Below are 21,411 nucleotides of genomic sequence, written 5' to 3' on the forward strand. Positions count from 1 at the left end.
AGAGTTGTACCGAGAAACTGCCATTTAGTGTTAACATTTCTACGTTTCTATATAATTGATAGCTATACAACGCGTGGTTAATGGTTGGCCGACGTAGTATTCACATCTGTATCTCAGCAATATTAAACAGCGACGACGACTGTCATCTTTCGATAACTCTGAAGGAACGTCTGAAGAAGACGCCTTCCTATACTGTATAATTTGCGTCCAGTAAGATAAAAGACAATTTATCAAATCAATTATTCAGAAGACATCCTTAACTTTGCAAAGGTCAGTCTACATTGGTGACCCCTTACACAATATGTGTACTATTGAAACGTTTAGCGGCAGTCGGTCCCCCCCCCAAGTCGCTATGACATCACTTTAAGTGTTGTTTTTTCCTTGTAGTGCCTGCGTGCCCATGCGTTAAAGATGTCATTTGTTTCAATGTACGTTTGACAATAAATAGATGAAAAAATAGATAAGTAAATAAATAAGTAATAAATAAATAAAGTTGATAGATAGATGGATAGATAATTAAATAAAAAACGGGTAAATAAATAAATAAATTAAATAAATAAATATCATGTCTGCTGGTCCAAGGCTTACATGTACGTGAATAAACTAACATAGCACCTGATAAACTCTGGTGCCACCGTTTTTTCCCCTCGAACAAAATTCGCATTACTAATGTGGAAAGAGAATTTCAATTTTAAATTAAGTTACTTTTCATTTTAAATTGAAGTTAATCTTGGCAATCTTAGCTGTAGTTGCAGAAGAACACGGCTGAGGGCGTGAGATATATATAACAATCTTCCATCACCTGTGTTCATTATGAAAATAGGATAATATCGCGTTGATGTGAAAGGCCGGATTTACGACTGAGGTTTGTTATAAATTTCCAACATCTCACACATTCACATGCATGGAATATTTCGATCAGTTCTGAGTGCCCTCGTTGCACCATTACGTTTTAAGCTCTATATGGCTACCGTTTTCCACTTAAGGAGGTTTGAATTCCTATTAATCGCATTACGGCGTTGGTTGCCAAGTTTTGATTAAGCTCAGTTGACGTAAGTAGAAATTTTGCCCATACCTTCTGTCTAGCTTCTTTCACTCGTGTACTTTTGAACAGATCGTATGTGCGAGTTTGAATTCCGATAGCAAAATCAATGAATATAAAACTATGATATAAAAATATGTAGTCTGCGATGGAAAAGATTCCCTACTCCACTAATTTTTATCAATTCTATGTAAAATGTGCGATAATTTAGTCAAAATTACGACGTTAAAACCACATAAATTGTCAAAGACGTTGCACGAATGAATTTCTACTTTTACTAATTAAGTACAAAGCAGCAGGCGGTCGTCCAACGATGCATTCATTTTTGTCAAGATGTATCCCTTCAGGCTATGAAAAAGACATATGAAATCAAATTCAAAATGAGTTCTGGTTTTAATTACCGGGGCCCAGCCGCAGTAATCACCATCATGCGGATTCCACTCCAAAATGCAAGCAAATTGCCTTTTACAGATAGAATTGCAAATTTAAATTCGATGCAAATAAATATCAATACCAGTATGGGAATTTGTCTCCATGGAAATGATTACTTCGAAGGCAAGGAACACACCTTATCGATTTTTAGCCAATAACGACATTAGATTAATGACTTCGCAGAGAAATACGTTGAGCATCCATTGGTTCGCATCATGTCATCAGTTTCTTTGTTTGTCAAATTCACGGACTTCAAAGCCTAATCTTAGATTACCGTAAACTTTATATCTTTATATTTATGTATGTTATATATATATATATATATATATATATATATATATATATATATATATATATATATATATATATATATATAATATATATATATATATATACATACTATATACATATATATAAAGCTAGTAACCCTTTCACTTCTGAGGATTGATATATTCGATATATATATATATATATATATATATATAAATATATATATATATAAATATATATATATATATATATATATATATATATATATGTATATCGAAGTATACAGATGTCCTCGTGGGAAATTACAGTGCTCGATGCTAAGCAGAGCGTTATAAATAAACAAATTACTTCAAGTACAAAGTAATGAAATCTATTACTTAAGTTTCATGCATCCTGAAATCCTCAGATAGAAGTGAAAGAATTACTAGCTTGACATTCTTACACATATCCTTCCACTTCTATCTGAGGATTGCAGGATGCATGAAACTTAAGTTATAGATTTCATTACTTTGTACATGAAGTAATTTGTTTATATATATATATATATATATATATATATATATATATTATATATATATATATATAGATATATATATATATATATATATATATATATATATAATATATATATATATATATATATATATATATATATATATATATATATATATATTACACACAAAATGTATACAATGTGCCCTCCCGGTTATCACCATAATGGCTTTATGGCAACCTCTGAACTTGGGCACAGAGTGTACGGTTTATATATATATATATATATATATATATATATATATATATATATATATATATATATATATATATATATATATATATATATATATATATATATATATATATATATATATATATATATATATATATATATATATATAAGATCACTGAAATAAGCATTCTGACCCGTCAATACGCTCTTTACCTATTCAGAGTGCACTATTATTATTGCTAATACGCATACATTCGTCGCCAACCATATAGCAGGTAAGCTTATACAATAAATATAAACACGAAATTTGAAAATGTGTTATACTTAGCATTTATTCATAAAAAGCACAATAAATCCTTACAATGATAAAGCATTGCTTGAGTCCAATTCAAAGGTCAAAAGACAAAATTTACATATTTTATTAATTACTCAAACGTTAAATAGGTTAGCACACAAATTCAGCTTAAATAGAAAAAAATATCACATGAGAATAATGCGGTTGTTAAGGGAAGGTGGACATTAATTTATTTGGCCTCGTTAACGATGGTGGTTACCCAATGTGAATTCGCCCATGCGTTTTATAAACAAACCACCGTAAAGTAACACAAGATATCTCTTTTAAAGGAAATTTAGTTCACAGGAATGTCAGTGCGCAGGCGTACAAGGGGTGGACTGCCCCTGCTAAAGTTTTGAAGCTGTATTCGCGATTTTCAGCACAAATAATTCGATTGAGAGAGTCGTTACTGGGGTACCTGAACAGATGTTGCGTAGTCATGCGCAGAAAACGATTCGCCAAAACCGCTCAGTGCATGAGCTGTGTGGTTTTCAAGTGAGACATTAAAAATACGAAGAAAAATAAAACGGAATTGAGTGTTGCAAATGTTCTTTTTTTTGTTTTTTTTGTTTTGTTTTTGAAACACTAGTCCGCTTTCATTCACTCACATGAAGGTTATGAATGTTTACGGACGCTGACAAAAAAAACAGCAACTTTGGTTTCGTGCATGTCCACCTTCCCCCTTGTAAAATGTTCTTGTTACTAAAATCGATTGTAAAAGATAGCTAGCTTCACCAAGCGTATCGCCGCTTCGAGTGAATAGAAAAGTCTATTGATCAACGGAAAAATGTAGAGATTTCTGGTTGGAAAGTCTTCAAAATGATTATTGCTTAACATTTGACAGTTAATATCCCCATTAAATGACAACTTGTTGCATATTTTAAGATGGTCCTCACAGTTGTAAATTGACCGTTACGATCTGAAAATTGTACGAGAGATCGAAATGAGTGTGCCCGTTCACGATCAAACTGGTTCACCCCTCGAGATTAAACGTTTTTGAAGTTCTGAGTGGCGCTCTGATCTTAGTCGAAGAATTCTTGGTGTTTCCCCTCTGCGATTCCAAAGGTAGGGCACGTATGACATTGCGAAGACGAATGTTACTATAGTTACGGCCGAGTGACAGAGTCAATGATCACATCTCATGAGGGTACTGCTTAAATAATATCAAAATATGTATTTTATGAATCGCATCATAGCATATCTGATTTGGGTCTGAAAGAGATCTCTGAACGTTGAACAAAAATTGACAAAATCTGCTGAAGTAAAATGCCAGAGAAATTCAAAGGTTTTGCCGATAATACGTCATTTTGTGCAGAATAGAGAAGTGTATTCTATAAGACATAAACTAAGGAAGCTCTTAAATCTCTCCAGTAAGGTAATGTGTAACTTTTTATTAATCATAGAAAGTTGTCGAAGTAGCCTAAAGAAGTAGTTCCACTGCGCATGTGACTTTTTTTTTCTCTGAGCAATTTTTGCGCTCAGTCGTACGGTGCGAAGGCCCTATGATACATTTCAGATCCAAATTACTGGTGGACAGTTTGACATTGTGGCAGCTGAGCTGTTAGTCATGTTGTATGTTGGTCCCACCACGGAGGAAGCACAGAATTGAAAAAAAAGTGTTTAACATGTTGGAATATTTGGTTTTACAGAGCCTATTCGTAGACGTTGAAGTGAAAATTGGGAATTGTGCACTCGCAAAGCGGCACAAGGTTTTTGAAGTGTTGGTTCAGTGTACCGTTGTCAATCTTCTGAGAATGGCACTTTCCCGGAAAGTGCATATATTATGTTCCACGTAGTACCTGTCACGCTCTAATCAAGTTTACCTTATCCCCGCGGAAGCATGAAACTCCCGAACGATAAGATGTGGGCTTTACAATGCACGAACCGTTTGGAAATGGCTTGCTCAAAACTTTTAGCGGTAGACTACGAACACTAAAATACTTGAATAGAAGAGCGAAACAGTGTAAAAACCGACCGTTTCAAGTTCGCATATAATCGAACTTGTCGAGCGGCTCAAATTGATATCAAAGCAGCAAAAACCAAACAGAAGCTATGGAGGACCACCTTGAACAACAATTACAAATCAGACACTACTAATCTGACACAAACAACGTCTCCCATCCTAAAGTGATCATACCCAAATGAGACATGCGCAAACGAACGGGAAAATCATCTAAACTGACGCCATCTTGAAAACACGGTCAACGTAGGTTTAGATCTGGTATTAAAACATAACAACTTTCATACAGCTCTCGCTAGGTTTTGTGGAACAAAATACCTTTCGGTATTGCAATACTGTAATTGTAATCTATAACCATCCATTCAGTCACGACCTCTACTCAATCCTACGATTATTGCTTTGACTACAAAACGTACTTCATCATACTCTCGCTCAACGAGATTACCCTGATTGGCCACTGGGCAGGAGTGGCATGTGGCCTGCTTTCTACGATCAACACGAACATTAAACTCTAACAACGACGCCACGTTATTGCATTTATGTATGACGTCATTCAGATCAAAATCCGTTAAATTAGTCGCCTTGAAAAGATTCGAGTCTACAAATCCGGTAATGGTTTTTCCAAGCTCTGGACGAGCAAGCGAACCGCGTCACATGGAAGGTCGGTTGACAGCACAGCTTGTCTCCTCAGTTTTTACATTAATAATGTTGTATATTTGCATAAAATCGGTTTATCAAGTATACAAAAATATAAATTCCATATTGCATGATGGGGGTAAAGTCACTGGTTTACACGCTGTATTCGCTGTAAGCTATTCTCTCAACCAGAATGGGTTTTGTTAGAGGCGGGGTATTGTGTTCATTTGGCCCTTCCCACATCACGCGAGAATTCATGAGAATAGAACACGTGCCAACCACACAAACTATGAGAAATATCCACAGGAGACAGCGGTCGATCACCAAGGCAACGTACTTCCAATCTTCACTCGACTGAAATATAAATAGATGTGGAAATTAGATGAAGAAGTGTAGATTAAAATTGGTTTGTTGAATGTACAATTCATGTATTCAATTTAAACGTAAAAAATCAATAAGATTGATGACATATTTATAAGGACCAATCCGAACTGAGTGATTCAATATACTCATACTAGATTGCATTACATAATGCAACGTGCATGAAGCGTTTATGAATTTCAATCTTCGACGTGTTCCAAAATACACTAAACGTAGAGTAATATATATATATATGTATATATATATATATATATATATTCATACATATTAGGAAAATTAAGAAACAAATATAATTACTTTATACTTTAAGTAATGTGTTATAGTAATATATATATTATATATATAATTGATAGATACATGTATAAATAGATTTATTGATAGATGGACAGATGTATAGACGCATAGATACAGACATATCGACGAATGGATTGATGGGTATATCCATTCATATATGTAATAGGTATGTATGTATGTATGTGTAATATGTATGTGTGAGTGTGTGTGTCTTAAACGGTGTAAGTAGAAAATGAGAGTACTCACATCGTCTTCAGCGTCCTCCGCTTTCAAATGATTTGTAATGAATTGGAGGCTTCTTATTGCCTCTCTGTATTCTATCGGTAATTCTGAACTACACTCCTGGTAACCTTTGTTCGTTTGTTCTCTTCCTTCTATTTCCTCCAATAAAGATGGCGTGATAGTGTTCACCATGTACTTGGCAGCCGATTTCATGAATCTCTTATCGTAATATCCGTTCGAATGGCCCTCCTCGCTACCTTTCATGTTTCTCTTGTTCAAGCGTTCCTGTGCGAGCGAGTAAGTTTTCGGTGGTCTTTCCATGTGTAGGAATTTGGGGAGCGTGTCGATGAAAACCTTCCTCACCCAGTTGGGCATGATGTGGGTCTTGGAGCTGCGGAAGTGGACGTTGATGACGATGACCGTGGCAATGATGGACAAGGTCACCAGCGACATGGTGAACAACATGTAGCGACCAATCAGTGGCAAGCTCGTCGAAGTCGGTGGGATGATTTCGCTGATAAGGAGCAAGAACACAATCAAGGCCAGGAGGATGGAGATAGACAGGGTGATTTTTTCGCAGGCGTCCGATGGCAGGTAGAAGACAAGCATGGTGAGAAAAGAAATCAACAAACAGGGAATGACCAGGGTGACGATGTAGAACAGCGATTTCCTGTGCAGCACAAATGTGAAAGTGACATCCACGAAGATCTCTTCGCAGCATGGGTACTTGACGGCATTCCGCTTGACCGGCGACTCCACGATATCCCACTCCCCGTTCTCCCAGTAATCCTCCTGCCCAACGTACTCATCCATGATGACCAGGTCCAGGACGCCGCCTCCGTACGTCCATGAACCGAACTTCATCGTGCACTTCTGCTCGTCGAACGGGAAGAACTCGATGTCGATCTTGCACGAGCTCTTGTAGATGGCCGGCGGCACCCAGTGTACCACGCCGTCGGAGTATACCAAGGCGTTGGTCATAAACTGCACGTCGTACGGACCGTCGGCACTGAAAAAGAACATGAGGTGAAAGGTGGCAATAAGGAAACGTCGATGAAGGAAATATTAGCTGTTTACGTTGATTATTTGTCTAGCTAATTTTGAAAGAAGTACACATTCTGTTCCCAAGTTGACCTATGACCTTCAAAGACGTCCAGAACACAACATGAAGATAGTCAACATAATGAGATTATGCATCACGCTGTTCTCTTGTGGAAGCGAATTTCTAGCTATCTTGAAAAAAAAGTTATTGTTCATAATGTGTACTGTATAAATCATTTGGCACATCGCGGTAGTCAGTGTATTTCAGCGGACAATTTCAACTTCAGTGGTAGGTTTTGCCTAGTATGACCAATGACACAAGTCGTGATTACTTTCAGTACTTTTCTGTTTTAGTGAACGGCGAATGAAAATAGAGCTATTCTGTAAATTTAATAGAAGCCAGAAGTGCTAGGAAGCAATCACACAGCAAACTAAGCCTGGTTCACTTTGTGCGGGGACACCCTCTCTCAAGGGCGACATCAACTACTGTTGGACTACACAACACGACATGTAGATCTGCACAACAGCTTGCTGCCATTTTGAAGATGGGCGCCCCCTAACGGCCTGTGATACTCACTTGTTGTATAGCAGAATATCAGGCATCCACAGCATGTGCACTGGTATATGAATCAGCGTTAGACCATCAAACTGGTCAGGGTTCCAGGTTAACTGATAGTCGTTCCATTTCTGGGGAGACATATGAAAGAATATGCCGTCCAATTAAATGTTTTATCTAATATCACAGGTTTTAATGAATACACATATCCGAAAGGTGATACCACGTTTCAGTATTGAGTCACCTTATAAATGAAAGACACTTTAACTGAAGTATATAGCACTGCATGCCAAAGAACAGGAAGATCGAACTTCTCACAATTTTGTAATTTCCGCTCTGGATTTTATCGAAACTGTACTTTTCGAACTTTTAAACCATTTTTGAAACAAACTTAATTTCTTTCCGATTGACAATGAGATATGGCATATATTTCAAATTTGTCAATGGTAACGTTTAATGAAGAGACTCACATATGTCGTAGGTTCACTTTGATTCTAAAGAACCGGCAACGACTCTGTGCTAGACTAGCAATGCGGTGCATCCTAACGCGAAGCAGTTTTCGACAATTCAAACGAACGATCGTGCCATTACAAGTTCAAATTTGAACACCAAACCTCATGAAATGAAGGACTGGAAGGACAATCAAACAGCACCTTGAACATGTCTCAGTGCTTGCAATCATTTTGTACGTGTTGCTAAGATCTGAGCTGGTGGACAGGGACGAGCGATGCTGGCGATATCCGAACTGTCAATATTCCCTCGTGTTTATGTTTAAAATTTTCGATTCAATTCTATGTCAGGTAATTCTGTGTAAGATTCTTCTTATTGATAGTTAAAATTTAAAGGCCTTACCTTGCCTCTGTACAGCTAATAAACAATCAACTTACGTTTACATAAAACGTACGCACTGGAATGATAGATTAAGAGAGGAATATAAAAACTACGGTGGTGAGCTTACCTGTTTTACCCACATACTTGTCGTCATGATCTGGTTCCTCTCGTCCTGCGGACAAAACAAAATCAACCTTTTTTATTATTGTGAAATGAACAAGTACGACGGGGAAAACGTTGAGGATAAACAAAGTGTCTCAACCGATTCCCTGATGTCACTGACCCAGTAGCCCTGACGTCACAATATGTGTTATGTTACATCAGTAGTGACACAGTTTTTGTTATGCCTTGGAAGGACAGCCATATAGACGGTTCGGGGAGTTGTCAAGAATCCCCAGTGACGGATTATCGGATCGAGTATCAAAAGAACTTTCTTTTTGACAGAGCGAAGTGTGCGCACATCGAACTACTTTTTAAAAGTTCGGGCAAACTGCACGGTCGCCTAACAGCGCGGCAGGACATTCACACTTGTCCGTAGACAACTCAACACGATTGAAGCAAAAAACGAGATGTTCCACTCAGAGTACGGGAAAATAACTGCTATCCCTCGAGCGTACGTATTACTCTCACAATATCGGGAATATGTGACCGAGGCCACGCCGCTGGACACAATAGTGGGCAAATGTCTTCGAACACGAGACAACGCTGTCAAATATTTGGACTGTAATGTTTAAAGACATTCTTATCTGTAACTTTAGTGGCGGGTTGTTCACACTTTTTCCCATTAAGACACTAAAACTGTCAGGACTGTCCGTCATTAAAATAATGACCGAGGGATCGTTGAGCTGGTCGAGCGATACTTTCAAGTTGGTGATTCAGTTGGAAGTCGGTGGTGTGTATAATATTGTTAAAATTGTTCTATCTTTTGTTACTCTGATGTTTCTGTGCGATTTTGCACGAGTAGTTTTCTTATTTGGCCCGAAAGGGCACAATAAATCAGATTCAGAGAGGGAACTCTAACACAAAAAAGGGAGGGGGGCCATTATGTAAATCTTTTTAAAGGCAAAGGCTCGGTCAAGGTGCAAGTTGAGTGGAATGTGTCGCTGTCGGTATTGGCACGGAAGCAATCGACATCGGTAGTGGGCTACTAAAGAGACAGCTCTGCGTTGCAGGGATGTGTTCCAGGAGGTCTCCCATAGAAAAGGTGTACGGGTTTGTGCCGCCCCAATGAGTCAATTTTTCATGAAAAAATCCCCATACATGGATCGATTTTTCATCCGGAAAAAAGTTAAGTATGGATCGATAACAAAGCATAGGTCACGTGCTTTAGGAAAACCTTCACATACAACAGAATTAACGTTAAAATTCTCCAGATTTGTCAAGTGAATCCCTAACAATGGGTCACATTTTTAAGGAATGTACATGGGTATAGAAGTTTTCAACTTGGGCGGCACACCACAATATAAAAATATCAAGCGTTTGAATGGTGTAAATATTCAAAACGGTTTGTCATATTTTGTCATATTCAAGACCGACAAAAAGTTACCGAAAAGTAACATGAATCTAATTACACATCACAAACGTACTGTTATGGCACCGTGGTAAACATTCGGCATTCGGTAGAGATAGCTCCTGCACTCCATGGCCAGATTTTCCGACAAAGGAACAGACGGCCTCCTAAGCATAGTAGTTCCACATTAAAATGCTTTTAGTATTGTTTAAAACAGCTGGGTTCAGAGCTCTGAAAATACACGATTCTGCCCTTCAAATTTACTAAACGTTCAATAATTTATGGGGCTCTTTTATGTTGGCAAAATTTTCCCGCTTTGAAACCGTACATAGCGGGAAACTTTAATAACTACAGAGTAACATGTTCATCTGAAGATCTGTTGGTTGAATATTGTGGGTTCATTATATGGTAGCAAGGCTCGGAACTTTGTTTGATGAAGGAAGTAAAGTTGGCGATGGTAAATCGTCACTGCTACTAAGTCTGTGAGCGCTTTAACAGTGAACGTTTGGCGAGAATTGTGTTGACCTACGACGCAGCCTACAGTAATTACACATCAGCTCGGTCTTCTAAATTGAAAGTTCGCCGTATATGCGCACGTTTCAATTTTTTGATTTTCAATTCACCAACACAACCTCTGTCTCAGTGAGAATACAGAACATGCAGAATGCGTTCTCAAGGTACGGTCATGAGTAGAACTAATTTCTTCAGTCTTATATTTATATACTGGCAGCAGTAACAGTCAGGCAACTCACGGCCATTAATTTAATTAAGCAATAAACCAATAAATGTGATATATGCGAAAGGCTTTTGTAGTCTGAGCGCGCGCGCGCACGGCATTTACTAATGATTGATTTTGCTAGCGACTGTGAAAGTCTTCAACTGAATATCGAAGCGCGTTTACGTCTCGGCGACTCATTTACTCTGCCAGAGGAGTCAAAAGTCGGTAACATTTCGCTTTTTGAACTCTTTCACAGCTTGTGAGCCTGTCTCCAACCCTCGACACCCGCGCAAGAAGTCATATGCAAGAATTGGCTCTCGTGACCCGCTGTCAGATGAAGACTGCCAAAAATGGGGGAGACGATATCTGCCGTTCCTTCACCATGTCAACATACAATCCTTCATCACAGTCGATACACTCTACCGAAAAGCCGCATACCAAGTTCCTATACTTAGAATTATGTATTGGTGACGATTTACAAACGACAACTACTCAATCACCAACTTTACTAAGGGCGTCTCAACCACGTCTATTTGCGTCACTGCTCTCGTCATTGTGAGAACGCAAGCTCTTTTCCGCGGCTGTTTATGGGCGGCCTACAACTGTTTGAAAACTGGAAAAAATGGCGTTTGGCGGGAGCGGATGTCGGCCTATTTACAGAATATGACGTGAGCCAACACAAGTCGAGAGAGATGCAATCGAATCTGATTTCTCGTTCAACGGTCAAATGTATGGTCTGAGCACTTTCAACAAACATACTCATTTCTCTTATTTTTATCTGAGTAGGCCGATTATGAAATCTACAAAACGCAAATAGGACAATGGAGTCATCGTGTGAACTTTTCAACTGGCCTGCTTTGAACTTTAACCTAAAAGTGATTCTCAAATGTCAATAAAATTTGATAATTGGTCACAGAGGGATTGCGTGATCCAGAATCGCATGATCTGGTGGTCTAATTATTCTCAGGGGACCCGGACACACATCAATGTCTAGTATTATCGCTTGTCGTTTTTAAGGTCACCCCGTTCGCCCCTTATTGAGGATTAGCCACTTGATCTTGGAAGGTTTTTAAAATGGAAATTAAACACCCAGAGGAAAAACAGTGTGTTTCACCCTTTTTTGTTTTTGAAAAGAAATTTAGCTGAGAAATAAAACCATTGTTCGATGAAAATGAATGAGCATGGCACGCCCTGCCTTCTGAAGCACTGGTGATATACTTAGACAATGAAAAAAATACATATTCATATTCTGGGTAACCTTTCAAAAGATCAACTGGTGCATGCCCGATGGTGGCACTGCACTATTCTTCCAGTCACTCGGATTCGATCGTGCTAATGAGCGCGCTGTACTTTTGCCGGCACAGTTTTTAATCTAACGAGTAAACAGAGCGACAAATTAAACCAATCTGTATAAAGTGGGCCTCCGCGATGGTCGAAAAGGACTGGAGTGCATCTGTTGGACTGGATGAGAGCAAAGAGGGTGATTTCTATCGACCAGCTTGGTATACCGTCGGCATCGAAACGTAAAATTCCGCTTTTAGGCTTTCCAGGAAATCAAGCCGGGGATTCATGTAGAAGCCTGACTTGAATGAAGCTGCAGCAGCGGTTTTTCCCAAATTAGAAAGTAAAAGTACTACTGCGTCAGCTTAGCTGTTCTTAAGCAAACTGGAGAATCGATAATAAGAATTAGCTATACATACATATAACCCGACTTTCATTGATTTTGCAGACTTGAGCAGAAAAAAAGAAAACAACGGTCTGAATGCAATGAAATTTGATTGTTTAATATCAACATGTGTTGGCTGACAACCAGACAGCGGTGACCATTATTCCAAATAAGTATTTTAAGTTTCAAAAACCATATCTTTATTTATTTATTTATTTATTCATGAGAATCTGGCTGAAATGACCCCATCACCCTTTTTATCTGCATTATTCTTCTATTTTTCTGTCGATATGCAGGGACCGAGGCTGAACAAGATAACAGCGGATTGTGCTAGACACGTAGTCTTCGAAATCACAAACTGCATTCACTTCACGAACCTGTCGTACAGTAACGCGATTCATTATTAATCGAGGGTCCGCTGTTCTTTATCGACTAAAGTGCACCACTGTGACCCTTGATTGAGAAATGTGCATCGTTAAATATTGACCTGGCAACATACAGCGAACCACTGTTATCCTGATTGAAAAGTGTACATGGTTAAATATTGACACGGCCCGCAACACGTGTGGGCCTCCTATTGTTGTGGATTGTCCCACCACTGTTTATGTAAGCCTTCAATCCTTGTACCGGATTGCTATTCTGTGGCGGATTTAGTTTGTAATGTGAAAAAATTTTGAGCGTACATTGTACATTTTAGCATGGACACATTTTATCATCTCAATAGTTCTGACGTCGACAGGTGACGCGTTCAAAAAATATTAGGTAGCATTGCCTCTTTTTTTCCCGGACGAGCGACAAAACAAATTACGAAGACAGTAACTGCTATGCGTCCGCTAACTTTCAATTAATATTTTGTTCATAATATTCTGTTACTGTGGGTCGCAAAATGCACAGATAAAACCATGTATATATTAACTAACGAGTGTTGTCATAACAGCATTTTTCAATTGAAAACGGTTGACTCTTAAATAAATGGCGGACTTTTAGCCGTTTCACGACCTAGCGGCGAGACGAACAGACAAAATGAGAAACCAACCGAGTACTGAAAAACTCCGATGAATTAGATTAGTATCCAGAAATTGGTTTCTTTACAGACTTTCCGCGCTCGGCCTGCAAATGCCGCAAAATACGCTACGCTCGATAAATTACACGGGGCTTGATACCGCTCATAGCTACGCTGATCCCGGGAACAACGTGACCGCAGTGAATCTCATACGCGCGTGTCGACGCGTCGCATCGAAGGAAAATCTCATCTAATCCGTCTATCAATTGAAATGTCAGCACTGAAACGAATCATAAGCTTTCCCCTGAACTGATCAACGGTTCCGACAGCCATGAAATCCGTGACATTCTTCACTGTATCGACTTACACCAGGTCGTAAACTGGAGGTTTTGTGGCTTCGACGACACTTTGTCAAGATTACATGTTTAGACGCTGCCGTTATGTACAAGAACGACGTAACAAAAGTCAACGCCCTGATCTGTCCCGATCTAAACGATATTGCAGTAATCTGTCTGGCAGACTTGATCTCTACTAAATAACAAGCGACCTAGGGGCCGATATAGCTCCGCTGTGTTTTATAGAGAATAACTATTTTTGACACATGTTGATGGAGGTGGAAATCTTTGATAGCTTAATGCAGTGGCCAGAAAAAAGTGGCAAAAATAGCTGCAAAAATACACAATTGAAGATTCATCATACTTTGAATATATCACAGCAGATCATCCCTAAGAACATGTCAACCAAAGCTATCTGATAGTAGTTTTTTGAGAACAAAATTTTCAGACCAAAAATGGCAACTATTGCCCCCCATAAATAAAATTGCAGCTTTCATCATAATTTCAAAAGATCAATTTAGTTCATCTATAGAAACCTGTAGACCAAATTTCAAAGCTGTTAGATCAGTACTTTTTGAAAATACATTTTTTGACAAAAATGGCAAAAATTACCCCAAAAATTCAAAATTCCAGATTTCATCATAATTTCAATAAATATCATTAAGGTGATCTGTAGGAACCTGTATACCAAATTGCAAAGCTATCAGATGAGTAGTTTTGGAAATACACATTTTTGACCAAAAATGGCTAAAATTGCCCCAAAAAACCAAAACTCATCTGTAAAAACCAACATACCAAATTTCAAAGCTATCAGACCAGTACTTTTTGAGAAACACATTTTTTGACCAAAAATGGCAAAAATTGCCCCCAAAATACAAAATTGCAGATTTCATCATAATTTCAATAAATATCATTTAGTTCATGTGTAGGAACCTCTATACCAAATTTCAAAGCTATCTGATAAGTAGTTTTGGAAATACACATTTTTTGACCAAAAATGGCAAAAATTGCCCCAAAAATACAAAATTACAGATTTCATCAGAAGTTCAATATATATTACTTAGTGCATCTATAGAAACCTGTATACCAAATTTCAAAACTATCAGACCAGTACTTTTTGAGAAATACATTTTTTGACTAAAAATGGCAAAAATTGCCTTAAAAATGCAAATTTGCATATTTCTGCACAATTTGAACAAATCTGAAATAGATCATCCCTAGGGACATATGTACCAAATATCAAAGCTATCTGATTGGTAGTTTTGAAGAAGATTTTTAAAGATATTTTTTACCAAAATGACAAAAATTGCCTTAAAAATACAAATATGCAAATTTCACCACGATTTGAACAAATCTGACTGAAGTCACCCTAAGTAAACTGCATATCAAATTTCAAAGCAATCGGACAAGGGGTTTCAGAGGAGAAGACTTTTTACCGAAAACACAAAAAGTGCCCAAAAATACAAATATGCAAATTTCACCACGATTTGAATAAACTTAAGTGAGGTCACCCCAAGTGAACTGCATATAAAATTTCAAAGCAATTGGACTGGTGGTTTCAGAGGAGAAGGCAATTGTTGAAAGACGACGACGACGACGACGGACGACGGACGACGACGGAAAATCAACCTATTTGATAGGCTCCGCGTCGCTGACAGTGGAGCTAAAAACCTGATTGAAATTAGACACAAGATTTGTAAACAGCACCTCTGGGACACTTTTTGTGTATGGCAAACAACTTGTACAATTTCAACATGATTTGTGTTAAGAAGGCACATCAAGAACGCACATTGTAAGTCCTGACGTATTTTCTAGTATTTTTGCTGTGTTTGTGAAAAACAGTTTCTTGTGGTACTTTTATAATGACGTGCAGAGGTGGAAACGCCCACTATTCATAATGTCAACACAGTCTGTATGTATTTATATTCCATGGTTATTGTTGACGACTAAAATTTTTATCGACAAAAATACCATATATTGAACATTAGGCTTAGGTAGAAGATGACCTCGCTTTAAAATTAGCGTATTTTGGTAATGTCAGAATGCATCAACGATTCTCCAAGACACAAGCCAGCGACACTCGACACGAGGTTACAAAACGGACATGCCTGGGTCGACTCTCCCCTGCCATATCATCGACTAAATGACATTTAATTACAGCACATCACATGGCGCAATGTCACACGCAGTATGAAATATACAATTCCATGTCGCACAAGTCATGTGGCGTCGTATCTCGTATAGACAACATGGATACAGGGTCATGCCACTTCCCTTCCATCACGTTGTACGCCTAATTGCATCATGTATTGTCATGAGACCTTAAAGGGGCAAAGTCGGCCATTTTTCATGAATTTTGTTTGATACGACATACTACTTCTATTGTTTGACACGTTGAAAGATACTGAATGAATGGGTGACCATGCATATATTCGACCCAGGTTTTAGACACGATACATGAAACCATTGCGAAAATGAATTAATGGTCATGACCATTAATTCATTTTTGCGATGGTTTCATTTAATTTGTCTAAAACCGGGGTCGAATATATGCATGGTCACCCATTTATTCAGCATCTTTCAACATATCAAACAATATAAGTAGTATCTCGTATAAAACAAACTTCATGAAAAATGGCCGACTTTGTCGCTTTAAAGAAGTCAAAGCTGAAATAGAATACCAACATATAATAATACATTGGATAAACAATATGTATATATATAAATACATATTAACTTCATATATATATATATATATAATATATATATATATATATATATATATATATATATAAATTCACATTAACTTTATATATATATAAATATATATATATATATATATATATATATATATATATATATATATATATATATATATAAATTCATATAAATATATAAATTCACATTAACTTCATGCGATTTTAATGTGTCTATCCCCTTCTCTTGCCCTGTGCATGGAATGACGCCTGAAAACTTTGACGTGCTCTTATATTGCATATATCTACATCTTCATTATTTTCATCTATACCTGTCTGTCTACCTAATATATTTTTGAATATGAATTTGATGTAGCTGTTATAAATAATTGTAAATATTGTAAATAAATGTATATTTATAAATGTACGTGCACGCATAGTCCCATACAAGACAAATTTAATACATTATGATGTCAAGCGAAATTCTTTTATGTTGTTGCTATTGATATGAACTGTTGCCCTGCTTAGTGATTCGTTAAATAATGTATCTAGGCTTTGTCATGCAAATGACTCGATGTGCCATGTCGAAGCAAGGCAAAATATTTAGGATCCTATAGCCCATGACGTGCCCACAGCAAAATTTCGCTAGCAGCCTTACATGCTAAGTAACTGTAGTCGATTCATGGGCCTGTTAAATGTACACTACAGCGAAATTGACAACAGTTTATGGAGAGATTTGCATCAGCTATTCTGACAAAATAATTTTCATAGTAATTTTTACAGTGGGCGAGTGATTAAGACATAGAAACTTACAATATCAATGAGCTGGGATATCGACAGTCCGAATGTCACATTCAGCATGTCAGTTACGTTGGCCACTGGACGAATCAGACTGTTGTATCTGTCCATTAAGGTCGTAAAGAGTTTTTCTGCGCTCTCGGATCCATGGCAACCTGATGATGAGAAAAGATGAACAACACATTAACATTTTGCGTACTCTATCATTTTTGGTGACTTTTAAACACGAATGAGACTAGAATATTTTCTATTTTGAGAATATAGAAACTGTTTTGCATGTAACACATTCATTAAGAGAAAACTAGGCTTTAGAGCGCTACAGTCGTCGGAACTGCACTCAAAGGTCGTGGGGACCCATACGACCCATGTAAACACTGTATCCAAGGTACAATGGTGATTGATGAAAGTTAAGGAGGCATCATGGGCCAGTGGCTAGAGCAGTGGACTCACGATCACAGGATGGTGAGTTCGAGCCCCGGTATGGTGTTGTGTCCTTGAGCAAGGCACTTTATTCCTCATTGCTTCTCCCCAGCCAGAATCTGGTAGGACAGTGGTTGTAATGTGTGTGTTTAGCTCTGCTGCGCTTATTGGCTGCACATGTGAGCTGTAGTTTGCTCCCCAGGGAGTTGAGTGGTATCATATTAGGTCCAGTGACCAGGGGTAATAATAATTGTAAAGCGCCTTGAGCACATGTACTTGTGGATATGCGCGCTATATAAGAACCCAATATTACTATTATATATTATTAAAACATGTCTGTCATAATCTACATCGTATAACTCAAATAATGCAGCTATGATGATGAGGTTCATCTAGATATCGTGCACGAAATACATTGTTTGTAAACAAGAAAATCGCACAGGCGCAGTTCCGACGACGGTTTTTTCCTTTAAATATAACTTGCATGAATTAGATCTCTATCGTATCATGCTTTCTATGGTGCAACATTGCGAAGAACAGCGAAATCGATGAAGACGAGTTAAAATATGGGACCAGAAGCATGTTTGATTCTTCAAATCATTCAAATTCAAAGAAATGATATAAATCGCCCAAAATGATAAGGCTTTCGACGTTTACAACTCAACTATTCGTCAGTGAGAACTTAACACTATAACCAAGGGCGCACTCCTCACGTTCGGCTGTACGGAAACATGTAAGATGTCCGGAGTGTATCATGTTTCTACACCGCAAAGACTGGCTGAAAACAAAACCTTCGAGTGTAATGTAAACTTTTAAACCAGTCATTGTTCCCAGTTGACCAACACTTTGAATAGCGGCATGCCTCGACGTATGGTGGAATGTTTATCCGCGCAACTCGGCAGGGAATTGACACGCGAACGAGGCTGGCGCGGTGAGGTCAGCGGGGTCAAGACCTGCAATTCAAATCAATCAGAAAATTGCTTCGCTACTTGCATTTGGCTACGCAATTCATGTCTACATGACTCTAATAAACGATACATTAGAACTATTACAAAAGTACATCCATATTGATTGCAAGATCAGAATGCTTATCCATACATCGACCTTGAAAATAGCAAATCAATTTTCATTGACAATTTCATGGTGATCATGAGTAGACATTTGCGCTGAAAAATCAACTCTATCAGTGCACATGCACAACGAGTCGTAAAAACTCCCGGTAAAATTTCGAAAGTGGATTCTTGAGCGAGTGTAGTCATCTTGTCGACCACATTAATCAACTCTGGTTATTTCTGAAGTTCTTGACTTCGCCGTAATACTAATTGATTACTATACCAGCGATTCAAATTGTCGTGTGTCAAACTAAAAACGAGGATGAAGTGATGACTCGTTTTCATGGTGGAAGTACACGACAAACCTTCTCTGACACGCATACCCCACCCCTCCAGACAGTAACATGACCCCCCCTGCCCCCATCTCCAGACAGTGACAGGTCAAACATTTTCTTGTGACGGTATAGTATTCTGCGATGTCAAAAAAAATCACCGACTTTGTTGACAATGTGCAGCGAAACTCTCCCTGAAATATTACCAGCGGAGGTTTCTGTTCCGAAAGCTCGAACAACTCGTTTAATAGATAGCCTAAACTGATTAAATGACTACTATGCTTGAGAAATCGTACGTGCATCTTGTGACTTTCAGGTAAGTTTATCACACAAGTCCAATCAATTATGTAATTTCTTTGGAAGAACCGTTTTTGACCTTCAAAATCTTGCACGTTCTCACTTGTATACAGCGTGTGTGCATTCATTGTGAAATCCGCGACGGCAGATGAAATCGAGTTTTCATCAACTCGCTTTATGTATTTTTTTTTTTCATTTTTCCCGTTGAGTCGACGCAGAGACGAGGCCCCTTTTGAATTTCAAACATCTCTAAATTATGTATTATGTGAAAGGTGATCCCTGATTTTAAATTCTTAATAGTCAGCAAATGTTACGAAATTCTTTATTCTGACATGCACGTATCATCACAGCGCCATTAGCTTTTGATGCCCTTGCACGTTTTTTTTGTAAAATACAGTTTCTTGTTCTACTCTAATCACGCCAATACCTAATGGTTAGCTTGTCACTGGCTTCCTGTCTGTGTGTTAAATATGTCCTCTGTTACTACTGATGAATAAATTCTAACCCCCTCCCCAACCAGAATTCATTTGTCGACAACAACATCGTACATTGGGCTGAATTGTATCGTGCGTTGTGTTTACAAGGCTAATCCTGGGGTTTTCAGCCTACCTTATAGAAAAGAAGAAGAAAATTTACTTGGTTTCTAGAACAAAAATTAAGAAAATGTAAAATGAAAAATTTAACCACAAGTTACAGCTACCGCCTTCTGCCAAATTCTAACGATCAGAATGCGTAGACTATTGCCAAGAGGTCAGCTGATCATGTCTCATCTATTACGTCATTTCCGCCATCGTTGATTTCCTGTCCCATCACCAACAACATAAAAAGTTTAAACAAATTACGGAGCTAGGTAATACATTATAGCATGATACTCTCCGAGGGGAAATGTTAGCTCTGCATTATGAATTCTTAGCTCTCGGGTGGCATGCACAATATTATTAAAAAGACATTATGTAAGTCTTATTACAATTCAGTTACTGTAAGAAGCTAGCAGAGGTCATTTCGCTGACAGAGCTGCCGTACAATATCAATTTTACAATATCAGAAGAACCGATCGTACGGGCAAAATACCATCTCAACTCTACTTTGAAGAAGTTAATAGCTGACATGATTTTTATATGACATATATTAGATCACTATGTGCTGGAAATAAATTGGGCGAAGACCTCAGATGATTTAAACATACATTGTGTTCGCTAACATATGACCTTTGCATTCTTTGGTTCTGTAAAACGGATGTATTTTCTTAATCTTCTGCCAATTTATGCTAAGAGATAAAGTATAAAAGCCATGCCAACATAATGCATTGTGTACGTGTAATTGTTATCGTTGACGAACAAAGCAAATCCAGACTAAAATTCACTTCTCAACAATAACACTGGCCATTCGGCCAAAAAAAATATGTTTCCATCAACATGACTTCATGAAACAGGGTAGGTCGATCCGGAACTTCTTCATTTTTTATTTGTAATTGGGTGCGTACCATTGAAAACAGCAAACTTTAGCAAAATTAATGCATGGTTTTCTAAACAATGCAAGAAAAACCGCCAAGGGTTGAAGGGTTAGGATAAGTAGGGTGACTAATTTTTTTTTTAGGTTGTCCTTTTGACACATGCAGGCTGTACTGACATTCATTTACTGTATTGGCATCTAGTTGAACACAAATTATTTCGACACGACCTTTGGAGTAACACGACTCGGACACAGTGCATTTTTACAGACAGAATAAGAACACTGCAAAGTATATCGAAAATGATAGATAATTGATCTTTAAGCTGGTGAAGAGACAGACAGTTTGTATATAGCTTCATATACGTGAGGATACTGGGTAGACGATTATAAACGGCCAGTTCATGGA

General features: G+C 37.9%; 1 protein-coding gene across 4 annotated transcripts in view; it reads right to left on the reverse strand.

Annotated features, from left to right (window-relative positions):
- Nucleotides 1-2,785: 2,785 nt before the first annotated feature.
- Nucleotides 2,786-21,411, reverse strand: part of LOC139144979 (neuronal acetylcholine receptor subunit alpha-3-like) — a 51,207-nt gene continuing 32,581 nt past the window's right edge. For 2 of the 4 annotated variants that reach the window (XR_011554881.1, XR_011554882.1), the window contains exons 2-7: nt 17,468-17,607; nt 8,854-8,898; nt 7,917-8,026; nt 6,323-7,307; nt 4,226-5,755; nt 2,786-4,150 (exon numbers count right to left, since the gene is read on the reverse strand). Coding sequence is in view for 2 of the 4 variants with exons in the window: in XM_070715860.1 (XP_070571961.1) it covers nt 5,555-5,755; nt 6,323-7,307; nt 7,917-8,026; nt 8,854-8,898; nt 17,468-17,607 (1,481 nt within the window). In the remaining 2 variants the exon portion in view is untranslated. Of the gene's footprint in view, nt 5,756-6,322; nt 7,308-7,916; nt 8,027-8,853; nt 8,899-17,467; nt 17,608-21,411 lie in introns of all 4 variants that reach the window. The other 2 variants (XM_070715860.1, XM_070715861.1) reach the window with 1 other exon arrangement.

This window comes from Ptychodera flava, chromosome 12, assembly GCF_041260155.1.
Source record: "Ptychodera flava strain L36383 chromosome 12, AS_Pfla_20210202, whole genome shotgun sequence".
Taxonomy (NCBI): domain Eukaryota; kingdom Metazoa; phylum Hemichordata; class Enteropneusta; family Ptychoderidae; genus Ptychodera; species Ptychodera flava.